General features: G+C 39.3%; 1 protein-coding gene across 17 annotated transcripts in view; it reads right to left on the reverse strand.

Moving 5' to 3' along the window:
- Positions 1-11,552: 11,552 nt before the first annotated feature.
- TMEM71 (transmembrane protein 71) overlaps positions 11,553-26,116 on the reverse strand; it is a 53,077-nt gene continuing 38,513 nt past the window's right edge. For 10 of the 17 annotated variants that reach the window (XM_015146009.3, XM_015146011.3, XM_028852915.2 and 7 more), the window contains 3 exons: positions 19,966-20,027; positions 19,807-19,864; positions 15,758-16,796 (listed from right to left, as the gene is read on the reverse strand). In XM_015146009.3, coding sequence (XP_015001495.3) covers positions 16,781-16,796; positions 19,807-19,864; positions 19,966-20,027 — 136 coding nt within the window. In that variant the 3' untranslated portion in view covers positions 15,758-16,780. Of the gene's footprint in view, positions 11,900-15,757; positions 16,797-19,806; positions 19,865-19,965; positions 20,028-26,116 lie in introns of those variants that run through there. The other 7 variants (XM_015146010.3, XM_015146007.3, XM_015146005.3 and 4 more) reach the window with 1 other exon arrangement.

Consider the following 26,116-nt stretch of genomic DNA (forward strand, 5'->3'; position numbering starts at 1 on the left):
AAGGATCCAACATATAGAGTGGATATAGGTTGTAAGAGAAAGAAAGGAACTGTTGTGGACTCAGTTGTGCCCTCCCACCCAAATTTGTACAGAGTTAATGAAGTTAAAGTGAGATCATTAGTGTGGGCCTAATCCAATATGACTGGTGTCCTCATAAGAAGGGGAAAATTGGACACAGACACAGACACATAAGGAAGAAGATGATGTGAAGATGCAGGGAGAAGATGGCCATTCACAAGCCAAGAGGAGAGGCCTTAGAAGAAACCAACCCTGCCGACACCTTGATCTCAGACCTCTGGCCTCTGTCACTATGAGAAAATGCAGCTTTGTTGTTTAACCACTCAGTTTATAATACTTTGTTACAGCAACCCTAGCAAACTAATACAAGGCAAAGATGAATCCTAAATTTTTAATTTACAAAATTGAATGATGCCATTGCCATTAACTAAAATAGTGAAGGCAGTAGAGGGACAGGTTTGGAGGAAGTGGGAACTACAAACTCTATTTTGGACATGTCAAGTTTGAGATATGTCTTAGCCATCCAGATGGAAATTTTGAGAATTAACTTTGGCATACGCATGAGAAACAAGGTCCAGGCTGGAGATCTAGTTGAAGGAGTCATGGTTTACAGTCGTGAGTACGGATGACACCACTCTAGAAGTGAATTTAGACAGAGAAGAGGTTTGGCATACTCCAAAATTTAAATGCTGAAAACATGTGGAAGAATTACCAAAGGAGATATAAAAACAGTTTGGTAAACTGAGAAGCCAAGTGGGAAAAGTGCTTTAAGAAGGAGGGAGTCATTACATCAAATACTGCTAGGTCAAATGTGGACTAAGAACTGACCATTGGATTTAACAACATTGAAGGTTGTTGACGTCTTTAACATGGGCTACTTGTGTGGACGGTAGGAGTAAAATCCTGATTGGGATGGGTTTGAGAAAGACTTGAAAGAGAAGAATGGGAGACAAATAAGCATAGAACTCAAATCTACCAAGGAGTTTTACTGCTACTGTAAGCAGAGGAATGGAGGAGGGGAATCGGTCTAAGCAGTGAAGAATCAAAAGAGGTCTTATTTAAGACAGGTATTATTACAACACGCTGGCATGCTACTGCTGTAGGAGGGAGGGGACAATTCCTGGAGCAATTTTTATAAGTAGATAAGAGAGGGTGGGCTGCAATGCATGAGTGGTAAATTGGCCTTAGACAGCAGCAAGAATTTTCCTTCTATAGAAACAGGAAGGAAGGCAGAGTAGGAACAGATGCCCGTAGGTGGGATATATGAGGTGGCAATAGCTAGCTGTATCTTCATAATTGCTTCTATTTTCTCAGTAAAATAGAAAGGAAGGACATCATCTAAGAATGAGACTGGGCAAGGAGATACTGAAGCTTTGAGGAGAGAGGATAAGTATGAAATAATCACCCGGGGAATGGGAAAGTGAATTAATAGGACATGGTAAGATGATTGCGAGGCACCACCAAACACACCAGGAGGCTTGTGGTTATGAATTCAAAGAAAGGCCCGGCTGTGTGTTTTTTTCACAAGGCATGTTTAGCATGTGGGTGAAGCTGAATAATAGAGTATTCGATTCAACCAGAATTAGAATTTAACCCGGAAAGTACAATGAATGGAGAGAGATACAAGGGAATGATTTTATTGACAGTGCATGGAATCTAAGCCGAATAAGAACACAAAGGAATATATGATTGGGGATAAGTGAAAAGGTGTCAGGACCAGTGGAATTTGATCCCAGTCATTGAAAAATCATTGGAAGAAAGAACGAGCTGGAAAGATGGTGATGGTTAAAACTGGAATGTTCAATATTGATAGCATGGGGGAGGTGCAGTTATGGGAATGACAAGGTCCAGGGCTTGACTGTGAGTGCAAATGCCTAATTTAGGGTTAAGAGACAAAATTATAAGGAGGAAAGAAGCAGAGAAAGTGAGTGGCCAGGAAAAATGCATATGAAAAGATAATCAACATCATTAGCCATCAAGGAAATACAAATCAAAACCACAATAATATACTACTTCACATCCACTCACAGTTGGCTAGAATAGAAAAGATAGACTTTATGAAGCATTGGAGAGGATGTGGAGAAACTGGAATAATCACACCCCATGGCTGAGAATACATAATAGTACACCCACTCTGAAAACCGGTTTGGCATTTTCTTAAAAAGTTAGGCACAAATTGACCATGTGACCCAGCAATTTCATTCCTAGGTATCTACTCCAAAGAAATTAAAGTGCCTGTCTCCACAAAGTCATGTATGTGAATTTCATAGCAGCATTTTTCGTAATAACCAAAGGGTAGAAACAGCCAAAATGTCCATCAGTTGGTGAATGGATAAATAAATGTGATATATTTACACAGTAGAATATTATTCTACTATAAAAAGGAACAAAGTAGTGATTCATGTTGCAGCACGGGTACGCCTTGTAAACATTATGCCACATGAAATCAATGACAAGATTGGATAAAGAAAATGTGGTGTATATACACCATGGAATACTATGCAGCCATAGAAAAGAATGAGATCATGTCTTTTGCAAGAATGAGATCACGTCTTTTGCAAGAATGGAGCTGGAGGCCGTTATTCTTAGCAAACAAATGAGGAAACAGAACACCAAATAACACATGTTCTCACTTATAAGTGGGAGCTAGATGATGAGAAGCCACGGACCCAAAGAGGGGAACAACAGACACTGAGGCCACTTGAAGGCGGAGGGTGGGAGGAGGGAGAGGAGCAGAAAAAATAACTATTGGTTACTAGGCTTAGTATCTGGACACAAAATAATCTGTACAACAAAGCCCCATGACATAACATGAGTTTACCTACATAACAAACCTGCACATGTACTGGTGAACCTAAAATAAAAGTTAAAAAAGTTAAAAACACAAAGGCCACATATTGTATGATTCCATTTACATGAAATGTCCAGAATAGGCAGTTCTATAGACTGTTGGTAGATTAGTGGTTAGTAGCCTGGGGCTGAGGGATGGGAATGAAAAGTGACTGCAAATGGCAGAGGGATCTTTTTGGGGGTGATACACATTTTCTAAAATTGGACTTCAATAATGCTTGCATAACTGTAAAACTAAAAACCATTAAATTGTATACTTGAAACAAGTGAATGTTATCTTGTATAAATTGTAACTCAATGAAGCAGTTTTTAAAAAATATTCAAAATAATCCCAGCACTTTGGGAGGCTGAGGTGGGCGGATCACTTGAGGTCAGGAGTTCGAGAGCAGCCTGGCCAAAATGGCAAAACCCCGTCTCTACTAAAAATACAAAAATTAGCTGGGTGTGGTGGTGTGCACCTGTAATCCCCACTGCTTGGGAGGCTGAGGAAGGAGAATCGCTTGAACTTGGGAGGAAGAGGTTGCAGTGAGCTGAGATTTTGCCACTGCACTCCAGCCTGGGAGACAGAGCGAGACCCCCATCTCAAAAAGAAAAAAAAATAAAAATCCAAAAATAAAAATAAAGAAACTGATGGGCCTGAGTATGAGAGGGGGAATCCATGTGTCTGTGGAGTTCACCAAGAATGACTGGAATGTACCAGAAAGATTGACAATGAGAGAGATGCTAAAGTCTTCAAGAAATGAGGGGTTAGTATTTGCATCCAGAAGTGGCAGCAGATAGTGCAGACTGGTGTCACGAGCTTCAAAACTGGAGGTTTTAGGGGAGAAGAGGGGATAATCATCCAGTAGGTGCAATGAGAAGCAAGGAGGACCTCAATCTTACTTCTAGGGCCAGTGGTACAATAAGCATGGAACAGAAAATAATAATAAAATATATGTATTTATAACTTGTCATTAATTATCACAACACCCCGTGAGGTAGGCAGGGAAGCACAAGTGGAAAACGTACTGGACTTGGAGGCAGACCTCACTTTGACTCTTCCAGTGATTGACAATTGACCTCAAGCGAGCGACTCACCCTCCTGGACCCTCACCTGTCAAATGAGAACTATAATCCCTATCAACCTCACAGCACAACATAAGGCAGAGTGTTCTGAGCATGAAACTAGAGTAAGTATGCACAAACCTATCTCACATTTTGTAATAGACCGTGGAAAACTCTTCTCCTCATATTCTGTTCATTTGTGCTAACGAGAAACCCGAATTTCAGAGAGGTTAGATGATTTGCCCAAAGCCACACAGCACTAAAAGAGAACATAGATCTTCTGACCCCTCCCAGCCACCATGCTGCTCCCCCTTTGCAAAGCTGCTTCTCAGGAGCAACTCTCTTCCAGGGTTTCTATGCTGACTCTGAAAGAGAAATAATAGACAAGCCTTCAGTTCCCTTTGGTACTGTGAAATCATCACACCACGGAATTTCTAAAGCTAAATTAGAGTGTGCCTGGTATAAAGAGGGCATCTTGAATAATCTGGGCACAGTCAATATTTCTACCACATGCTGCGCCACCTGAAGCTCTATTTCTCTGCACCAGACACAATATATTCCTTGCCTGTTCACTAATGGGTCATATACAGCCATCCACTCCTTAAGCAATTACTTATTCTTAGAGCATCTGTTCTGATGAAAAAAATAGGGCAGAACAGAGAGGAACCAAAAACCAAACCAAACCAACAAAATTCACACACCACCAATGAATAAGAATTATAATTTCTGGCTGGGTGTGATGGTGCACACCTGTAATCCCAGCACTTTGGGAGGCCAAGGCGGACTGATCACCTGAACTCAGGAGTTCAAGACCAGCCTGGTCAACATGGCGAACCCTGTTTCTACTTAAAAAAAAAAATATATATATATATAAATTAGCCATGGCGGTTGCCTGTAATCCCAGTTATTTGGGAGGCTGAGGCAGAAGAATTGCTTGAGTCCAGGAGGCAAAAGTTACAGTGAGCTGAGATCACACCACTGCACTCCAGCCTGGGCAACAGAGTGAAACTCCATCTCAAAAAAAAAAAAAAAAAAAAAAAAAAAGAATGATAATTTCTGATAATGAGATAGTTGAGTGACCAGGGCTGCCGTGCGTGAATAGGGAGAACATCCCTAAGATGCTAGGGACGTCCTCTCTATGGGGGAGGTATTTGCATGATGAGAGGAAGTTGGCCATGAGAAGTTCTGTGTTAGTGTCCTACAAGTGTCACAGCCTTGAGGTAGAGCTGAACTTGGTGACCGGAGCCTATCATGGGGAGGAGGGAAGAGGGAGGGATTGCATTGGGAGTTATACCTGATGTAAATGACGAGTTGATGGGTGCTGACGAGTTGATGGGTGCAGCACGCCAACATGGCATAAGTATACATATGTAACAAATCTGCACGTTATGCACATGTACCCTAGAACTTAAAGTCTAATAATAAAAATAAAAAATAAACTATGCACAAAACAAAACAAAAAAAATAAGAACAGAAAGGGGAGCAGTGCTACGTGCCATGGTGTAGTAAGCAAGAGGAAATGTAAGGTGAGATTGAGGGTAATTAACAAGGAAGCCATGTGGCCTGATGCCAGCTTTAGAGAGATCACTGTTAATTGCTGCGTGGAGACTGCAGCCTGGGAGAGTGAAAAGAGGAAAGGCCAGGTAGGAAACTTTCTCTGCCCTGGAATAAGTTGCTCCCTTTCCTTCAAATACCCTTTCCATTTTCCTTACCTGCCAAACTCACTCTTTTTTTTTTCAAGAGCATTTCACAGCTATTCAAAATAGCCCAAAAAGTGGTAACAACCCAAACATCCACCAGTGGGTGAATGAATATACAAAATGTGATATATCCACACAATGGACTATTATTCAGCCATGGAAAGGAAAGAAGTGCTAACACATGCTAGGATGTGAGTAGGATAAACATACACACATTATGTTAAGTGAAACAAACCAAATGCAAAAGATCACATATCATATGATTCCAATTATATGAAATAGCCAGAATAAATCCATAGAGAGAAGACTAGTGGTTGCCAGGGGCCAGGGAAGGACGGAATGGAGAGCGACTTCTTAATGAGTACAGGATTTTCTCTTCAGGTTAAAAAAATGTTTTGGAACTTGGTAGACTGTGTTCTGGAACCACAGTGTTGTGGTTCACAGCACTGCAACTGTGCTAAATGACACTGAATTGTATACCTTTAAGTAGGAAATGTTATGTCACATGAACTTCACCTCAATTAAGCTTTTTAAAGACAAAAAGAGCATATTCAATATATATTATTTTCTTTTTTGTAGCAAAAAAGAAGCAAGATAAATGTGTTCTGACTAACTTAAAAGGAGAGATTGATGGGAAAGGCAGTGAGGTTCCTACAAAGTGATAGAGTATCTTCCTCTTTTTTTTTTTTTTTTTGAGATGGAGTCTTGCTCTGTCGCCCAGGCTGAAGTGCAGTGGCGTGATTTCGGCTTACTGCCAGCTCCGCCTCCCAAGTTCATGCCATTCTCCTGCCTCAGCCTCCCGAGTAGCTGGGACTACAGGCGCCTGCCACCATGCCAGGGGATGTTTTTTTTTTTTTTTTTTTGTATTTTTAGTAGAGGTGGTGTTTCACCTTGTTAGCCAGGGTGGTCTTGATCTCCTGACCTTGTGATCTGCCTGCCTTGGCCTCCCAAAGTGCTGGGATTACAGGCGTGAGCCACCACGCCTGGGCGTGTCTTACTCATTTTTATGCTGCCATGACAGAATACCACATACTTGATAATTTATAATACAGAAATGTATCGGCTCACAGTTCTGGAATGTGAGAAGTTCAAGATCAAGGAGTTGGTATCTTGCAAGAACTTTCTTGCTGTGGTACCCATGGAGGAAGATGGAAGGGCAAGAATGAGCAAGAGGGCACTTGCTCTTTTATAATGGCACCAACCTTGTCTATGAAGAGAGAGCCCTCATGGCCTAATTACCTTTTTTAAGGGTCCCACCTCTTAGCACTGCTACAATGGCAATGAAATTTTAACATGAGTTTTGGAGGGCATAATCATTCAAACCATAGCACTGGGATACAGAACAGGACAACTACTGTTCACTACAAATACCACCTGGCTCATATATTCTTTCAATAGCAGCAGTCTGATCAACAGTTACCGAGTACCTCCCCAGAGGCACTGGGAGTAGAGTAATGACCACAGAGGAAATGGTCTTCGCCCTCCTGGAGCTTGTCGTCATGAAGAAAGACGGACACTGGATTTAGACCAGTGTGCTGAGCACTGTGCCGGGAAGTACAGAGGATGCCTGGGAAGCTTTTCTGTCTGTCTTTCTGTTATCCAGGCAGAGATGGGAAGGGCTACCTGGAGTTGTCTCCATCTTGACTGTGAGCCCCTGAGCTGCATGGACCCCAGAACTAACAAAGGGGCTGAGAGTTGAAGAAAAAATGAGGGAGGGAGAAAAGGAAGGTGGGAAGACACACCGAATGCACTAGATTTTAGTTTTTGTCCTGCTTCCCTTTGGATAAAGTGTCTTTAAAACTAACTTTTATTGTGTAGCCATCTTGCCCCCAGGTTGGGGATGGGAAGTGGGACAACACTGGTACAGTGTGACAGCTGATGGCACTTCCCTGACAATAAATCACAGCAGGGGGCTGAGCCTGTCATCTGGTAGAGCCCTTTGCTTCCAACAGAGCAATGGCCACATGACTGACCCCAGATGGTGGCGGCTCCTAGGCCCAAAGTCCCCCTCTCTAGGTGGCCTGCTCTCATAACTCATCAACCTTGCAGCCAAGATAATTTTCTTGGATAAACATCAAGATGTTGGCTGTGGCTATTCTTGAGTTGAGGGATGATGTGTAATTTCTTCTCTTTTGCTTATTTGAATTCTTTCCTTCCTATTTAAATAAAATGATGGTGAGTCACTTTCGAAATAAAGAAAATTGAATTAAAGAAGTTATTTTTAAAGCCAATCTTTTCTCATGCCACTATATAAGCTTACTTTCTCTTATTTGGTCTTCTCTATGACAACAAAGCCATACGATCGATCACTCCATACTGCAGCAAGCACTTCAGAGAAGGCCACAGGTCAGAAATCAGGCCTGTTTTATCAATGAGCAAAGTGAGGGTCAAAGAAGTTGACCAATAGGTCCAATATCACAAAGCTAGAAATGGTGGATCAGCCAGAGTCTATGTCTGGGTCTAAGTCTACATATGTGTCTATCTGACCTCAAAATCTGTATTTTGGTTTTATACCATTCTAACTCGTGTTAAATATAGGAAGAAGTATTTATTCAGCTAGATTAACATGGCTGTAGCTAAGCCTCAGCCCACAGTTAGTCTCTCCTTTCTATCATCTCACCCAATAATAGAAAAATTTCCATTGTCCCAGAAGTCACAAATACTACTACTACTACTGTCACCACTACTATTATTATACAATAATAATGATAATAATAATAATGGCAGCTCCCTCTTCAGAAAAGCTTATGATCTAGCACTGTTTGAAGTGTTAAGCATTTTGCCTGCATGAACTTGTTTAATCTCATAAAAGTTAGATGAATTAGGTAATATTTTTATCTCATTTTAAAGACTGGGAAATTAAAGCTTAGAAAGGTGAAATCGTTTGTCCAAAGTGAAAGCAGTTAAGTAGCTGGGTCGCAGTCTAGTCCCAGGTCTACTCTGACTCCAGAGCTGAAGTATCATGCTATACTGCAATGCTACTCTTCAAGGGACACACAGCAAGAGAAAAAATAAAGAAGATTAGGAAGGTGGAAGCCTCTAGAATGTGTTTCTTGACCTTTTCTTTTACTGAAAAAAAGAAAATAAAATGAGAATAAAATGGAACTTCTGGCAGTGAGTTTCAGCTGTCTCCCCCACAGCAGATCACTTGCAGCCTGAAGATGAGCTTCACCCACACAAAGGTATGTTGTTTCAATTTGGCCTGGACTGGAGGAGGGGCTACCTTCTCTCTCTACAATAAAAAATGCAAAATTTCATTTTGCATCGAATGTGTAAGTTGTGATTCGTCAGCCTTTGTTTTACCCTTTGCATTTTATTTTCTTTTTTTAAAAGTTTCCTTTAAGGCTACAAAAGGATAAGAAAATTTTTGCAAAATAGTTTCCAGCTTTTAGCATCCACCTGCTAAATTGCCCTCCACTCCTAAGGTACCCTGTCTGGCTCTCTAGCAGGTGTAGCTTGCAGCTGTAGCAGATTTTACCGAGCATGGGACAGATGGAGGGGATACAGCCTGCACAGTAGGGTAGATTTTTTTTTTTGAAATGCATGATGAGACCTTCATCATAGCCTGGTAGGCAAATGTGGCATTGATGCAAAGTATGCCAAGTTGGCAGGTGTCTGTGTCTGCTGCATTGTGTTTGCAGTAGTGGGATTCCTTTTGGGAGTGGTGGTTGGCTTCTCCTGCAGCACAAGCAGATCATTTTGCATCTGAGTTGTTTTGGAGTAACTACAGTAGATATCTGCTTGGAGGAGCATTGCAGTGAGGGTGTTGAGGAGCGGGTGGAGGTGAGTGGCATAGGCGCCTTAGAGACCTGTGGTGTATGACTCAGGGTGAGCAATACATCCTCCTTGAAGTTTGCCTTCCTCGCTTTTAAATGAGAGTGGGTGGCGGAGCTGCTAAAGTTCGTCAAAGATCCATGTACTTCCCTGCGTTCTCCACCACCTTGCATAAGTGGGTCATATGACCAATCCTATAAATAAAGGGACATGACACTTCCCAGTCTGAGACAATTAAGACAGAATATGGCAGGCAAGCTTGGAGACCGTACAGTATGGTTACAAGATGAAGGACGACTGACTGGCCCCATCAGACATGATGTGGGTTTACATACTGTGGAAGTGACCAAACCAAGAGTAGTCCTCAGCAGGATGGTGGCAACAATTACAGACCAAGAAGATTAATCACCTGGCATATAGTACATGCTCCAACAAAACAGCAGCTCTTTTTATGAGCTCTGTAGCTACATCAGCCTCTATGAACAGAGGCTCTAAAGCAGCCCAGACAATGTTTGATAATTCCTCTCTTTATATTGCATCTCATTCATGCCAATTCTCCAAGAAACTAGATTTGAGAACCCTGAGATACAAGAAAAAAGGTGAAGGTCATCATTGTCTCTGAAAAATGACTCTTTTCATTTAATGTTTCACCTCATGGAAAACTTTCTCTTGAGTTAGCATTTCTGGTGAGAGTGACTCACGCAGCCTTTGATCACTGAGGCACCAGGCCCCTCTCATGTAACCTTCTCAGCAGCAATCAGTAGTAGGGAAAGTAAGGGCTGTGGGTCAGACAGGCTTGGCTTCAAAATCTAGATCTCCCACTTACTTACCCTCTTGGGAAACCCTTGGGAAAGTTATTCAACCTGTCTAAGGTTATTAAATGTATAACATGGCAATTATCCTATCTGCTGTATTAGACAGGGTTGTCCAGAGATACAGAAACAATAGGATATATGATATATTATAAACATATATATTATATATGTCACATATATTATACATAATCACATATATTATATGTCCTATTTGTTATATGTGATGAATTAGAAATATACATTTTGTATATTATATGTAATACATGTATATCTATATTACACATCCTATTGGGTCTGTTTCTCTGGAAAACCTTAACTGATACAGTATATATACACTATACATATGGAAAGAGACAGAGAAATTTTAAGGAATTGGCTTACACAATTGCAGTGAGCTGACAAGTCCAGAATTCATAGGGCAAGATGGCAGTCTGGAAATTCAGGTGAGAGATGGTGTTACTGTCTTGACTCTATGGGCTGGAAACTCAGGCAGAATGTTTATATTGCAATTTGGAGGCAGACTTCCTTCTTCTTTGGTCAACATCCGTCTTTGCTCTTAAGGCTTTCAATGTGTTGAATGAGGCCCACCCACATTATGGAGGATAATCTGCTTTATTTAATGTCAACTGATTACAAACATTAATCACATCCACAAAATACCTTCACAGGAACATCTAGACTAGTTTTTGACCAAACGACTGTTCATCATGATATATCCAAGTTGACACATAAAATTAACCATCACACCTGCCTAGCTACAGTGGTTGTTATGAGATTTAACAGAACATGCAATGTGAACTTGCCAGGGGCAGGATCAGGCACAGAACAAAAGTTCCCCAGTGATCGTGTTTTCTATTACTGTTAACTTATTGCCACTGTGATCATTTATTTTCTTCTCCTCACTACCTGTTTCTGATACTTTGTCTCTCCTTTCACGTCTCATCTCTCTCTGCTCTCAACAAGAGAAGACAATACCATTATTCCCATTAACCCAAAGGAAGAATTCATCTAAATTACCAGAGAATCTGACCTTGTAAATGTTTTCAAAGAAACGCATTTTTTGGCTCTAGAGTATATTTGACACTTGTAATTACATGCTTAGCTGGTTCTCAGTCTGCTATGACATCTGCTCCTTGAGAGTAGAATTGTATTTCCTTCACTTAAAAAATCCTTGGTTCCTAGCAAGTGCCAGGTAATTATCAGGTGATCAATTATAATAATGAGTGATTGGATTGATTGAACTCATGGATGAATGAGCTAGAACAACTATAAATCATTTATACTTTCTAGAGCAGCAAAGTAATATCTCTAGTAAAAGGCATTAAAAGACGCATAAGTCAAAACAATGATGTTCAATTCAGAAGGACTGAATCTCTAAAATTTATTAGGCATACATTTTTGGTAACTGGGTATTATGTACCAAATGTTTTTGTCCCCATAAGATTCATATGCTGAAGCTCTAGTCCCCAATGTTATGGTATTTGGAGGTGGGGACTTTGGAAAATGATCTGGTCATGATAATGTGTCCTCTATGAATGGGGTTTGCTCCCTTATAAAAAGAAGAGGAGACCCTGGATCTTTCTTTCCAACTTGTGAAGCTGAAACAAGAAGACTGCCATGTGCAAACCAGGAAGTTAGCCCTCACCAGACACAGAATCAGCTGGCACCTCGATCTTGAGCTTTGCAGCCTCTAGAATTCTGGAAAAAAAAAATATATATGTATATATATATATATACATATATATATACATATATGTTTGTTGTGTAAGATGCTGAGTCTGTAGTATTTTGTTATAGCAGTCTGAGATATGACAGTGGGTGAGTAGAAATCTTCTATAGTCCTTTTGCTAAAGGACTTCCGTCAGTATTGGCCCTGTGGTCTTATCCTTCTTGTTTCATGCAATGCCTTGTTTCACCTCACGATTTTGAGGGCAGGAACCATATTTTAAAACATCTGTACCTGACTCAGTTCTTGCAGGTAGTAGGCTCTCAAAAAATAAATGGTGGTTGAATTTTTAAAGTTGAGTTATTGTCTATATATCTCTCACACTTTAATTTACTTTCTCAATCTTTTTAGCATCTTGATGAGGTACAAAGTACATAGAGTTTGGAAGTTGGAAGGTATGTCTTCCAGGAAATTTTATGTATTAAACATAGTTCCTTTATATATATAAGCGTTGATTATACATAGCATCCTGGCCACCTTTAAAAGATACTAAGAAATGCACTTTTTGTTTTGAAAATTAGCAAATAAAGGAAAAGACTCAAGCATTCATCTCTCCTTTCCTGTAAAATCTGAACCACTGGGCAATCAGATGGCAGATATTTCCTTGCACAGACATTCTCCCAACAAGTAAATAAAGAAGATGTGATCAAACTGGAATATCATCATTTTCCATCTGTAATTAATTATACATCTGACCACTGATCAGAAATGGCTGTTGACAACACAAAAATGACATAATGCCCCTCTTGACAAAGAATATGACACCACCTAGAAAGTAATTTTTCCCCAGAAAATTCAAAACAAAAAACGATTTAGCCTCTATAATCAACTTTCAGTTGGCAAGAAATACAGAAGACTAAGGAAAACATTAAACTTTACTACAGACATGAGATCAGCAAAATTCCAATGGAGTAAAGTCTATAAGACAAATGATGTAGTTTTCAAAGAAACAAACTTCAAAGGTCAGGGGGTAAGAATCTGTGCATTAAAAGAGACCCAAAAGGCATTAAACAAACAAACAAAAACAGGCAGAGCTATACTATAGTATTTAGAAATGTACATTGGTAATAAAAACTATAAAGCAAGATATAGAGGTGATTTTCATAAACTCAGCATAGTGGTTATTCTGAAGGTGAGGATGTTGGAAGGAGTAGCTGGAGGGCTCCTGGTATAGCCAGCAAGATTTTGTCTCTTTTTATGTTTGATTCTTAAAAGGGCATGCTATGGTTTGAATGTGACCTGAAGATTTCATATGTTGGAAACTTAATCCCCAACGCAACAGTGTTGAGACGTGGGACCTTTAAGAAGAGATTAGGTCATGAGGGCTCAGCCCTCATGAATGAATTAATGTTATTATTGTGAGAATGGATTAGTTATCTTGAGAGTAGGTTCCTGATAGATAGATGGGTTTGGCCCCTTTCCTCCCTTTGGCCTTCTCTCACCTTCTCACTTTCAGCCATGAGATGACGCAGCAAGAAGGCTCTTGCCAGATGCCAGCACCTTGATACTGGGTTTCACAGCTGCCAGAACTGTGAGAAATATGTTTGTTTTAAAAAATAAATTACAAGAGTCTGTGATATTCTGTTACAGCAACACAAAACAGACTAAAACACGGCATTTGCCTTATAATAATTTTTACACCATTTTCTGTTTTGCTGGTATTTGAACAAGTTTTTAAAAACAGCTGTTCTGCCTATTTCACAGAATGAATGGTGCCTACATAAACATGACATTTAATAAGTACAGGAACCTCATCTGTATTCTTCATTGCCATATTCCCAGGGACCAGACTGACTCTTGGCACATGCTTGGACTAAATATATATTTACTGAATGAATTAATAAATGAAACTGTAAAATCAAATATATACATAAAATCATATTCTGATGATGGCTATTAACTTCAGCAAAGTTACAAATTCCCAAGGAGTGGATTCCAGATCACTGAGAATTTGTTGTGTACAGCAGACAAGTTTCTTTATAACAATGTTGCCCACTGCTAGACTACAATAACAAATAGGACCTTAAGAGGATTGAGGCTGGTCATTGGCAGAAAGCTGACATCCAGCGATGTACAAGTCTTCCTGGCTACACACACATCACTCGTCAGATCCTGTGCACCTCTGTCACAGATGGATCTGCAGGGGATTAAGGTTATACTCGCCATTCCAAGTAGTGGGGCTCAAGAGCAACTATCTAGCTAGAGCCCACTGCTAGGGGACATGTCCTAAAGTCATTTTGCACAGCAACACACTTCATAAACTTGGGGGAGAATCTGTGGATGTTGTGTTCATTGTCTATCACCATGTAATGACATTAGCACAAGTTTAGCAGCTTAAAACACACACTTATTACCTCACAGTTTCTGTAGGTCAGAACCACAGCTTTAACTATGTCCCCTGCAAGGTTGCAAAGAAGGTGTTGTCCTGCACTGGCCTCTCATCTGAAGCTTTCACTGGGGAAGGCCTTAGCCATTGGGTCCTGGAAGATGTCTGCCTTCCAGAACTCTGGAACCTATGACTAGATTACCTTATGTGGCAAAGGGACTTTGTAAATAGGATGAAGTAAAGGATTTTAAAATGGAGAGATTATTCTGGATTATCTGGGTGGGCCCCATGTAATTACAAAAATTCTTTTAAGAGGGAGGCAAGATGTCTAAAGTCAGAAAAGGATATGTGACCACAGAAGCAGAGGTTAGAGTGAAGTGGTTTGAAGATGGAGGAGGGGGCCAGGGGCCAGGGAATGCAAGCAGTCTCTAGGTTTTAGCTTTGTAACGTTCATTTTGGACTGACCTCCGAAACTGTAAGATAATACATTTGCATTGTTTTAAGCCACCAAATCTGTGGTAACTTTTTACAGTAGCCATAGTAAGCTCATACAGTCTGGGAGAAAAGGTCCTTGTCAACAACGAAGCATTATATGCATGTAAACAATTAGTACTATTTCAGTATCTTACTTTGAAAAACATTATCATTTAAATCAAATTACCCTGTAGAAAAATGTGTGTTACACACAGACAAAGGAAACACAGAAATTCTCAATGGAAACTCTCCTAATAGAGTATTAAATGAAAGGCTCTATATGCATTTAGTTCTCCATTAAATTCATTTTAAATCCCACTTCAAAGCATTCCATGCACGTGGATTGTGGATCACTTTGTGATCACTTAACCTACTTGTAAAAATGGCAAATGCATGGGACACATCCCAGACGTACTAAATTATTACACAAAGCTATTTCAAATACAACTGTGGTCAGCTGACTAATGGTCCCCCAAAATAGCCAAGTTCTAATCATAGGAACCCATGAATGTTACCTCATATGACAAAAGGGGCCTTGCAGATGTCATTAAGTTAAGGATTTTTTCTTGGATTATCAGAGTGGATCCTAAATGTAGTCTCAAGTGTCCTTTAAAGAGAGGGGTGGAGGGAGATTTTACTCAGAAGAGGAGAAGGTGATGTAATGATGGAAGTAAAAAATCAGAGTTGTGTGCTTTGGAGGTGGAGGAGGGGGCCACAAGCGAAGGAATACAGACAGCCACTGGAAGCTAAAGAAGGCGAGGCAATAGATCTTTCCCTAAAGCCTCCAGAGGGAAAACAGCTCTGCTGCCCTTTATTTTAGAATTCTGAGCTCCAGAACTGTAAAACAGTAACTTTATGTTGCTGTAAACCACTTGGTTTGTGGTAATTTCTTAAGGCAGAAATAGGGAAATAATACAGTCTTCCATTAATGATGTTCCTCCAGGATTTCTCAAAAAAAAAAATACATATATATATATGTATATATACACACACACACACACACACACACACACACACACACAAATATAAATTTGCTGGTGACTCCACTTATTTATTAGTTTATTTTTTAAGCAAAAAATACACTAAATGCAAATTATATATAAAGTTACATTTTGGCATTACCATTTTGAGCAAAGACAATTTTCTGCACATAAGAGTTTTTACTCAGAGAATATCACATAGAACAAATTTGAATTGCAGGCCATATTTGCTTTGTGAACATGCACCAAGTGTGGGGGGTACAAAGGGAACATTTTCTAGAGCCCTTGAGTCAAGGCTCCAGGGTACAGCTGCACCATTTTCATGCATTTCAAAGCGCTCAGGTGTTTGGCCTTTATTTTGTCCTTAAGGCGTTTTTCTGTGTTATATCTTTAAGTGTAATTTAAGTGAAAGGTAATTATGAGCCCCAAGATTAAAAACTTGGTTTAGAAAGTGGTTCAAAAGAATATAACTTTCAGAAAACGCTTCTTTCCTATCCATTTTCGTATCAACCATCACCTACTGTTACCATCTAATATCAAGTCACTCCATTGAGGTGAATGACAAACTTTTGCAGCATTATATTTTATGTTCAAATTGTATTTATTGTTATTCAAGTTGCCAGGTTGGTATTAATTAGACAAACTTGCTCTCATTGTTCTATTAAAGCAATTCAGCAAGAGATAGGTGCATGTGGCAGATACATGAATCTGGATACAAGCTCCTCACAGAATTTCCTAATGAAAATTCAAGCTCGAGAACCACTGCCTTAGAGAATCATAGGGGAACATTTATTCCAGGCAGTCTCTTTTCCATCACATTCCCTGTCCTTTCCCTTTCAACTGCTGGTGTTTGCAAAGGGAAGGCAAACTAATATTATTTTCATGAGCATATTATAATTTTGATGGAAAAACTGAGATCATTTTAAAATCACATAGTCCAACTAAAATGGATTTTTCTCAATTACTCGCTTACTCCCTTTCAATAAAACACTTGATTCCAAGTAGACTGCAAGTTGGACAATTTCCGGATACTCAGATGGAGTACATTCATCGAAGGCATTCGTAAATGGTTGTCAAATTTTGACAAACCTAGATTGGAGAAAGAAGAAAAGAAATGCATAATTCATCCCTATGCCCAGGAAATGCAGTATGTAATCACTGCATACCCCTGTGTGCATATATATGCGCACAACCACACCCATACCCACAACTGGCCTAAGTAATCACAACTAGGAAGAGTGCAGCCTCAACTAAGGGTACTTTTTGTTTTTGCTTTTATCCCAGCAGTTCTTAGTGCTCTCCTTTTTGTCTGAAAGGCTATAGAGGTTTCGACCCCTCAGCCCAGCATGGTACTTAGCTAACTAACATTTCCTAAGGTTTCCTCTTCCCACCTGCCCTAATGGCATTTTTCTGGATTAAATGCACTTTAAGTGAAAGGCAATCATGAGCCTCAAGAAGATTAAAAACTTAGTAAAGAAAATGGCTCAAAAGAATACAACTTCCAGAAAAAGGCTCTCTCCTGCCCAGTAGAACAGTCTGTAGGGTAACAGGTGGATTTTCCCCATATTTTTATTCCTTAAAGTTTATTCATTCATTCATTACATATACAAACATACATTCCTTCATCTAAGAGAGAACAGACGTTGCCCATTTTGTTACTATGAAATCATAAGTGTGCAAAGCGTGTACCGCTGATGCTAACACATCATTACTAACACGAGATACCCGTGCTGACCTTCATTTGCAAGGGACATACAGGCCAATGGTGGACAAGATAGATAGTCCCTATCCTCACAGACGTTAAATTTAATGAGGGAAACAGTTGCCTAAGAATTTCATTATGTTATGAAAAGGGATATGATCTGAGAAGTGTGAGGTGCTAAACAGGCACCTAATCTAATCTAACTTGCACAGTGCAAGATCGGTGTGTGTGTTGGGGGGAGGGTGCTGCATTAATATTTGCTGAACTGAATTCAGTGCTTGCCTTCCACTTCCTTAGATTCTCATCATTGATTGTTAGAGGAAGCCTATGAGTCATTCTTGACTCTCAATATTAATAACCATGTCTTTGGTTTATTAGTTTCTCAGTATGTTTACATAAGAAGGAGAGGGTTGCAAAGTCTTTAATATACACACAGAGCTCGGGCTTTTAAGGAAGTACTTCAAGAAATGATGCAGTAAAACATAGTTAATGACTATGTATGGAGTACGTACTATTTTCAAGGCTTTGGTGGTAGATACAAAAATGAAGTCAATAGTCCTTGTTTTCACAGGTCTTAAATGCGAATGTGTGTGTATATGAGATTGGTGGACAGGAAACAGGAGAAATGGAGTTGGGAACAAGAGAAGAACAAGTCAAAGTATGTACACAAGTAATCAAAGAAGGAATCTCATTCCTTCTTCGAATGAGTCAGAAGATAAGAGCATTTGTTCAGGATAGAAATATTGTCCTAATGTAATTTCTTTTAGGAGAAAACAAACAATGAGCCCAGAACAATGGGAAGTTCTGAGAAAACAGCAGGTGATATAACCCCTGCAGGATGGATGTTGGCTCTTCCAGGAGGCCCTCCCTGAACATACTCCCCACTCCTCTGAGTCTGGTAAACCGACCTCCTGTGTTCCCCCTGGCTCCTGTACTAACCTGATATTTGCACTTAACCATATTAAAAAGCAACTTTACCTTGCCCCTTACATGTCCTTTACTCTAATGAGATGATGAAATCTCAAGGCCAGCCACATGCTAGGGCATTGACACTCTGGCACCTAGTGACTGTGTCTAACCCATGGTAGACACTTCATTAACAGCAGTTGAGCTGAACTGGGTACCCCATACCATATAGAACATATCATAAATTCTCAATAAAGGTTTGGTAACTTAGGTGGTGCCACTTTAGAAATCAATAATTGTTTTAAACAGAAGTCATTAATTCCTTTTTCTTTCTTCTTTTTCTTTTTCTTTTTAAGACAAATTCTCTCTCTGTAGCCCAAGCTGAAGTGCAGTGGCATGGGCACAATCACGGCTCACTGCAGCCTCAACCTCCTAGGCTCCAGCAATCCCTCCACCTTAGTCTTCCCAGTAGCTGGGATTACAGGTGCACATCACCACACCCAGTTAATTTTGTTTATTTTTTGTAGCTCTCACTATGTTGTTCAAGCTGGCCTAAAATTCCCGGACTCAAGGAAGTCTCCTGCCTCAGCTTCCCAAAGTGTTGAGATTATAGGTGTGAGCCACCACACCCAGCCTGTCATTAATTTCAAGGGCTAAATTACAAGGATTTCTTGAGTTACCCAAAGATTCAATTTTCTAAATATCAGGTTGAATAAAACTTAGCTATATGTGCACCCCCAGAAACCTGAAATATCTAGAAATTGTGGGAAGCATCACTCAAAATGTCAGTAAATCAATATTGCCTAGAATCCTAACCAAAATAAATTTTTACTAAACCCCATTGTGATTTCAGAATTAACTCAGATTTTGTAAGAGCACCATGGTGAATTACAGACCCCGGTCTCCAAGCCATGTGAGTTTGCCTCTGGCAGCCATATTGAAGTGAAGGTAATTAACACAGTTCATCTTGCAATAGGATGGTGCTTTCCAGACTGTTTGAAATTCTATGGGCATCCCACCCAGACCCCAGTAACCCTTTGAAATATGCTGAACCATGGCAGTTAACACACAAGGGGATCATTAAATGAATAAGAGAAGGCACAGAAATCACAGTTTGTAACTGAGATCATTTCATGGGCAGTTTGCCAGCTATTTGGGAAAGTCCAACACAAAGGTTTCTTAATATGAGGTATTTATAAAGTGTAGTGCTATGAATCTACAAAATCACTTTAAAAATTATTTTAAAGGACATTGCCTTTCAAATTATTTTCTAAGTCTTGTGCTTAAAAATTATTTTGATGTAAAAATTTAGGAGGCAGGATGATAATACTATTAAATTTTAGCAGTAACAGAAAGTAGTCTTCAGGACAAATGATCACAACGTTTTCTATACACAGTCACTGGCATCTACTATGCAGCAGAAACCATTCTCGGATATCAAATTATAGTCACCTTTGTCCAGACAATAATGATAACACAGGCAACACTTACCGAGCACAGGCAGTGGTTTTGAAATAGCTGGCAAGGCTGAGAAACAATGATTTCACATCTTGAGCGAAAAAGAGAAAATATTTTAAAATCATTTTAAAGTGACCAAAATTGGAATGAAATACAGGCATCATCGCAGTAATCTGGGAAACAGTTACTTACAAGCTATAGTTATCATCAATGAACACGTGAAGACACTGGCTAATATTTCTCCCATAAACCATCTGAAACAACAAGATTGCTCTGATTTAGCATACTAATTACGCATTTCCAACCTATGTGATTTTCCTAGACTTACTATAGACTTAGGATTTCAAGGTTTACTACAAAAACTACAGTAATAAAGATAGTATTGGAAAATGGACAGACATACAGATCAATGAAAGAGAGTAGACAGCCCAGAAGTAGACGCATGCAGCTAGAGTAAACTAATTTTAATTGAGATGCAGAAGCAATTCAAAGGGAACATACCATCTTTTCAACCAATGGTGTTGAAACAATTGGATATTTACATGCAAAAAATGAACCTCCACATATATAACACACTTTACACAAAATTTAACTCGAAATGAGTCATCGACCAAAAATGTAGACTGTAAAAGTGTAAAACTTCTAGATAAAACATAGGGGAAAATCAATATGACCTTGTATTTGGCAACGAGTTTTAAAATACAATACCAAATGCACAATCCATGAAAGAAAAGAAATGAATAATTGGACTTTATCAAAATGTAAAACTTTTGCACTGTGAAAGACACTTTTAAGAGAATGAAAAGACAAGGTACAGTCTGTGAGAAAATATTTGCAAATTATGTATCTGATCAAGGACTTCTATCCATAGTATATAAAGAACTCTTAAAATTAAAAAAGAAAATAAGCAACCCACTTGAAAAAATGAGCAAAATATCTGACCAGGCACTTCATCAAAGAATATATACAAATGGTAAATAAGTATAAAAACAGATGTTCAACATTGTTCATCATTAGAGTAATGCAAATTAAAACAGTAAGATACCACTGCATGCCTAGTAGAATGGCTAAAACCCAAACAACTGGCAACACAAAATGCTAGGGAGGATGCAGAGCAACAGAAACTCTCATTCATTGTCGTTAAGAATGAAAAGGGTGCAAACACTTGGAAGATGGTTTGGCTCTTGCTTACAAAGTTAAACGTAGACTTACCATAAAACCCAACTGCTGCACTTGGTATTAATTCAACTGAGTTGAACTCTGTGTCTATATACAAATCTGCATGTGATTCTTTGTAGAAGCTTTATTTAAAATTGTCAAAAACCAGAAGCAACCAAGACACCTTTCAACAGGCAAATGTATAAACAAACTTTATACATCCATACAACGGAATATGATTCAGCAACAAAAAGGAATGAGCTAATTGTAGATTAGCATATTTGTTATTGCTGTGGGTTAGTATATTTTCTTACAGAGGTGAACAGTTTTCTATATTAATCATATACAAGCAAAATATTCCATGGCAGAAATAATTTGTTCTGAAAAAATAAGAAATTAAGGGAAGACAGAAATGGTGGGAAAACTGAAGTCCCATAAGTGATGGTAGCAGCAGCAGCCTATCTGTGGCTGCTGCAAAGACGCCAGCTGCATGAGGGGAGGCGTGGCCAGGGTTGTGTGCTTCACAGAGCCTGAGGGAGCCTGGAACAGGAGGGAGCCCAGAACAGGAGGGAGCCCCGTCCTCCTAGGTGCAGCTGCAGCCGCCCAGTCACTGCTCTGAACCCAGGTATCCCTGCACTCTTGGGGGCTTTGGAAGCCCCCTGCCCCTGCAGGCTTGGAAGTGCCTGCTCCTGCCCCTGGCCTCTCCCTGCTCGCGTTGCCTGCTCTGACTTCAGAGCAAAGTTGTGGCTAGGCCCGGATGCTATTACAACCTAGCAGTGACCAGACCCCACACTTGTTTTTCACGCAGCCCTCACCACTTCACACCTTGCTTGTAAAGGCTCAATATATATCTGAAAAAGAGTCATGGCAGTGAAGAGATGGAGATCTAGATCACCCACACCTGTATATTCCATAGCATATTTTGTCTGTAAAAAAGGTATTCAGACCAGTCAGACCTAACAGTCCCTTTTAAAAACAAACATTTCATTTAATAACAGTAATGCCTCTTCTTATCCTGAAATAAAGTTCATAAGTAATATAACCCATCTACATAAGTAATCTAGAGATGATTTAAATTATATGGGAGGATATACATAGGGTATTTGCAAATACTACATCATCTTATATAAGGGGCTTCAGTATTCAAGGATTTTGGTATCTGAGGGAAGCTCTAGAATCAAACCCTCTTATGTATTAAGGGACAGCTGTATTCAATGCTTGGACTTTCCAGTTATGAATAATTTATATCTTGAAAGATACGAATTATCCTGTCTCTTTCTGTCTCTCTGTCTTTCCCACCCCATTCTCTAACTTTATTACTACATCTATCTCTATTGCACTTCACAACTGCACATTGTTCTGTGGTGTGGACAAATATAATTTATTTATTCAGTCCTCTATTTATGGACATTTGGGTTGTTTCTATTTTCTGCTATTACCAAAATGATGTGCAAGGGACCCAAAATAGCTAAAACAATCTTGAGGAAGGAAAACAAAGTTGGAAGACTCATGCTTTTCCACTTCAAAACTTACTACACTGCATGCAAAAGAATGAAGTTGAAGCATTACTTTATGCCATATACAAAGATTAACTCAAAATGAATTAAAAATCTAAATGTAAGAGCTAAAACTATTAAACACAACACAAGATAGGTGGGAAACTTCATGACAGTGGATCTGGCAATGATTTATTGACTGTGACACCAAAAGCGGAGGCCACAAAAAAGAAAAAAAAAAATTGAGAAATTGGGCTACATCAAAATTTAAAACTTCTGCACATCAAAGAATACATTCGATAGAGTGAAAAGGCAATCCACAGAACAGTAAAAATATTTGCAAATCACATATCTGAGAAGGGGTTAATATGCAGAAAATATAAAGAATTATTTTAACTTAACAATAAAAAGCAAACAGCCTGGTTTAAAAAGTGTCAGAGTACTTGAACAGACATTTCTGTATAACAGATACACAAACATCAAATAAGTGCATGGAAAGATGGTCAACATCATTATCCATCAGGCAAATGCAAATCAAAACCACAGTGAGGTATCACACCACATCCACCAGGATGGCTCTAGTCAAAAAGACAGACAATAGCAACCGTTCAGGATGAGGAAAATTTGGATTCCTCATACACTGATGGTGGGGGTGGGAGTGCAAGATGGTGAAGTCCTATTGGAAAACGTTTCAGCAGTTTCTAAAAATACTAAACATAGAGTTACTATATGCCCAGAAACTCAATTCCCAGATATTTAACCAAGAAAAATGAAAATGTATGTCCATACAAAACTTGTACACCAGTGTTCATAGCAAGATTATTCATAATGGCCAAACAGTGGGAAAAACTCAAATGCCCATCAACTGATGGAATGGATAAACAAAATGTGGTATATCTATGCAATGGAATGTTATTCTTCCATAAAAAAGAATGAAGTATGATACATGCTATGACATGGATGAACTCTGAAAACATTACGCTAAGTGAGTCAAACCAGACACAGAAGTCCACATATTGTATAACTCTATAGGAAATGTCCAGAATAGACAAATTCATAGAGACAGAAAGTACTTTAGTGGTTTCCAGGAAGTGGGAGAGGAAGGAATGGAGAGTAACTGCTAATGGGTACAGGGTTTCTTTCTTCAGTGATGAAATTGTTATAGAATTATAGTGGTGATGGTGTTACAATTTTGTAAATATACTAAAACCACTGAAAGTGCACTTAAAAATAATTTTTAAAAACTGCTTAAAAATGCAATGAATAGTATTTTACGTATGTCATTTCACACAATAAATTATTTGAAAAGGTATGGCCAGGTCAAAGGAGACATGTAACTTTAAACTTGGTCGACATTATTGAATCTCCCTACCTGAGGATTGGGGATTTTTTTTTTTTTTTTTTTTTTCAAGATGGAGTCTTGCTCTGTCGCTCAGGCTGGAGTGCAGTGGCGTGATCTTGGCTCACTGCAAGCTCCACCTGCTGGGTTCACACCATTCTCCTGCCTCAGCCTCCGGAGTAGCTGGGATTACAGGCGCCCACCACCACGCCCGGCTAATATTTTGTATTTTTAGTAGAGACGGAGTTTCACCGTATTGGCCAGGATGGTCTCTATCTCCTGACCTTGTGATCCACCCACGTCAGTCTCCGAAAGTGCTGGGATTACAGGTGTGAGCCACGGCACCCGGCCCCCCTACCTGGGGATTTTAAGAATAAATTGTTTAAAAATTCACAGCAATGATGGAGCACGTCTGCTACTTCACAACTTCGCCAAAATATGTGACCAAGCATTTGAATTTTTGCCAATAGGATGGGTGATGATGTCACTGGGTAGATTTATTTTAAAAAAGAATAATATTTTTGTGGTTTTTATTTTCAAAATGTGAATCATTTGAAAGAGATTACAAATAAATACAAAAAAGAAAAGAAAATATCATCGGAAAAATCCCACCATACAGGAAAAGTTATTAATAAAATCTGGTGAATATCCTTTTGGAAATCCCTTTATATGCATTTTAAAACCGTTATTCTAAAATGAGCTCTAACATACATACAGCAAAGCCTATAAAGTATACAACTTGATTTTGATTTTTTAATATAAACACCTGTAATTGTTACACAGATCAAGATACAGAATATTTCCTGCACCCTATAAGGTTCCTTGGTTGTCCCTTTCAGTACATACCCTTGGAATTCATCACTATTCTTACATCTATAATAATTGATTTGTCTTGCCTTTTCTTGAATTTTATATACACAGGTTGAGCATCTCTAATTAAAAAATTCAAACTCTGAAATGCCCCAAGTTTGAAACTTTTTGAGTGCCTACATGATGCCACAAGTGGAAACTTCCACACCTGACTTCATGCCACAGGTGCACAAAATTACTTAAAATATTGTGTAAAGTTACCTTTAGGCTGTGTGTATATGAAACATAAGTGAATTCTGTTTAGATTTGAGTCTCATCCTCAAGGTATCTCATCATGTATATGCAAATATTCCCAAATGTAAAAAAAAAAAAAAAAAAAAAAAAGTCCAAAATCCAAAACTCTTCTGGTCCCAAGCATTTTGTATGAGGCATACTCAACCTGTATGTGCAAACATGTTGACTTTCCTGTCTGTCATGTGTCACTTACATATCTATGAGAAATATCCGGCCGGGCGCGGTGGCTCACGCCTATAATCCCAGCACTTTGGGAGGCCGAGGCAGGCAGATCACAAGGTCAGGAGATCAAGACCATCCTGGCTAACACAGTGAAACCCTGTCTCTACTAAAAATACAAAAAGTTAGCCGGGCGTGGTGGCGGGCGCCTCTAGTCCCAGTTACTCGGGAGGCTGAGGCAGGAGAATGGCATAAACCCGGGAAGTGGAGCTTGCAGTGAGCTGAGATCCGGCCACTGCACTGCAGCTTGGGTGACAGAGTGAGACTCCGAGTCAAAAAAAAAAAAAAAAAAAGAGACACCTCCACGCTCTTGCCCACATCTATACATTTTTAGTCAATTTTTAATTCAAATAAACATTATTAGAATAATTTTAGATATGCAGAGAAATCAGAAAATTAGGACAGAGGGTTCTCATGTGGTCCCCAGTCAGCTTTCTCTATTATTATTACTGTGGTATGTTTGTCGCAATGAAGGAACATGGTAATGTACCAATACTGGTACATTAGGACAACAAGAGTTTTGGAAAGTCCTGCTCAGATAATGTGTTGAATGTCCCTTAATTTATTTTATTTTAATTAATTAATTTATTTATTCTGCTATTTTTCTTTTGGTAGACTGGGATTTGGAAGACCACAGAGGTAAAGCGCCATTCTCACCACATCTATCAAGGGGACATGCAATCAGTATAACTTATCCCTGTTGATGCTGACTTGTTCACTTGCAGCAGTGTTTGTCCAGTTTCTCCACTGAAGAGTTACCTTCCTTACCCACTTCCTTACTCTACTTCCTGGAAGACGTGTCTAAATGCAGCCCTCCCTCAAAAGATTAAGAGTTAAGCTCCACCTCTTAAGGCAGGAGTATCCACAAACATTAAGCTAACGAACATTTAATTCACAGTCCTGTGAAAGGAAAGAAAGGGCTCTGAGATCAACTTGGAGGTTTGGAAAACACTAAGTGAAATAAAGCCAGACGTGTTCCCTCACCACATTATTTCACTGATTATTATACTAATGCACATCATGGTTC

Source organism: Macaca mulatta, chromosome 8 (assembly GCF_049350105.2).
Source record: "Macaca mulatta isolate MMU2019108-1 chromosome 8, T2T-MMU8v2.0, whole genome shotgun sequence".
Classification (NCBI taxonomy): domain Eukaryota; kingdom Metazoa; phylum Chordata; class Mammalia; order Primates; family Cercopithecidae; genus Macaca; species Macaca mulatta.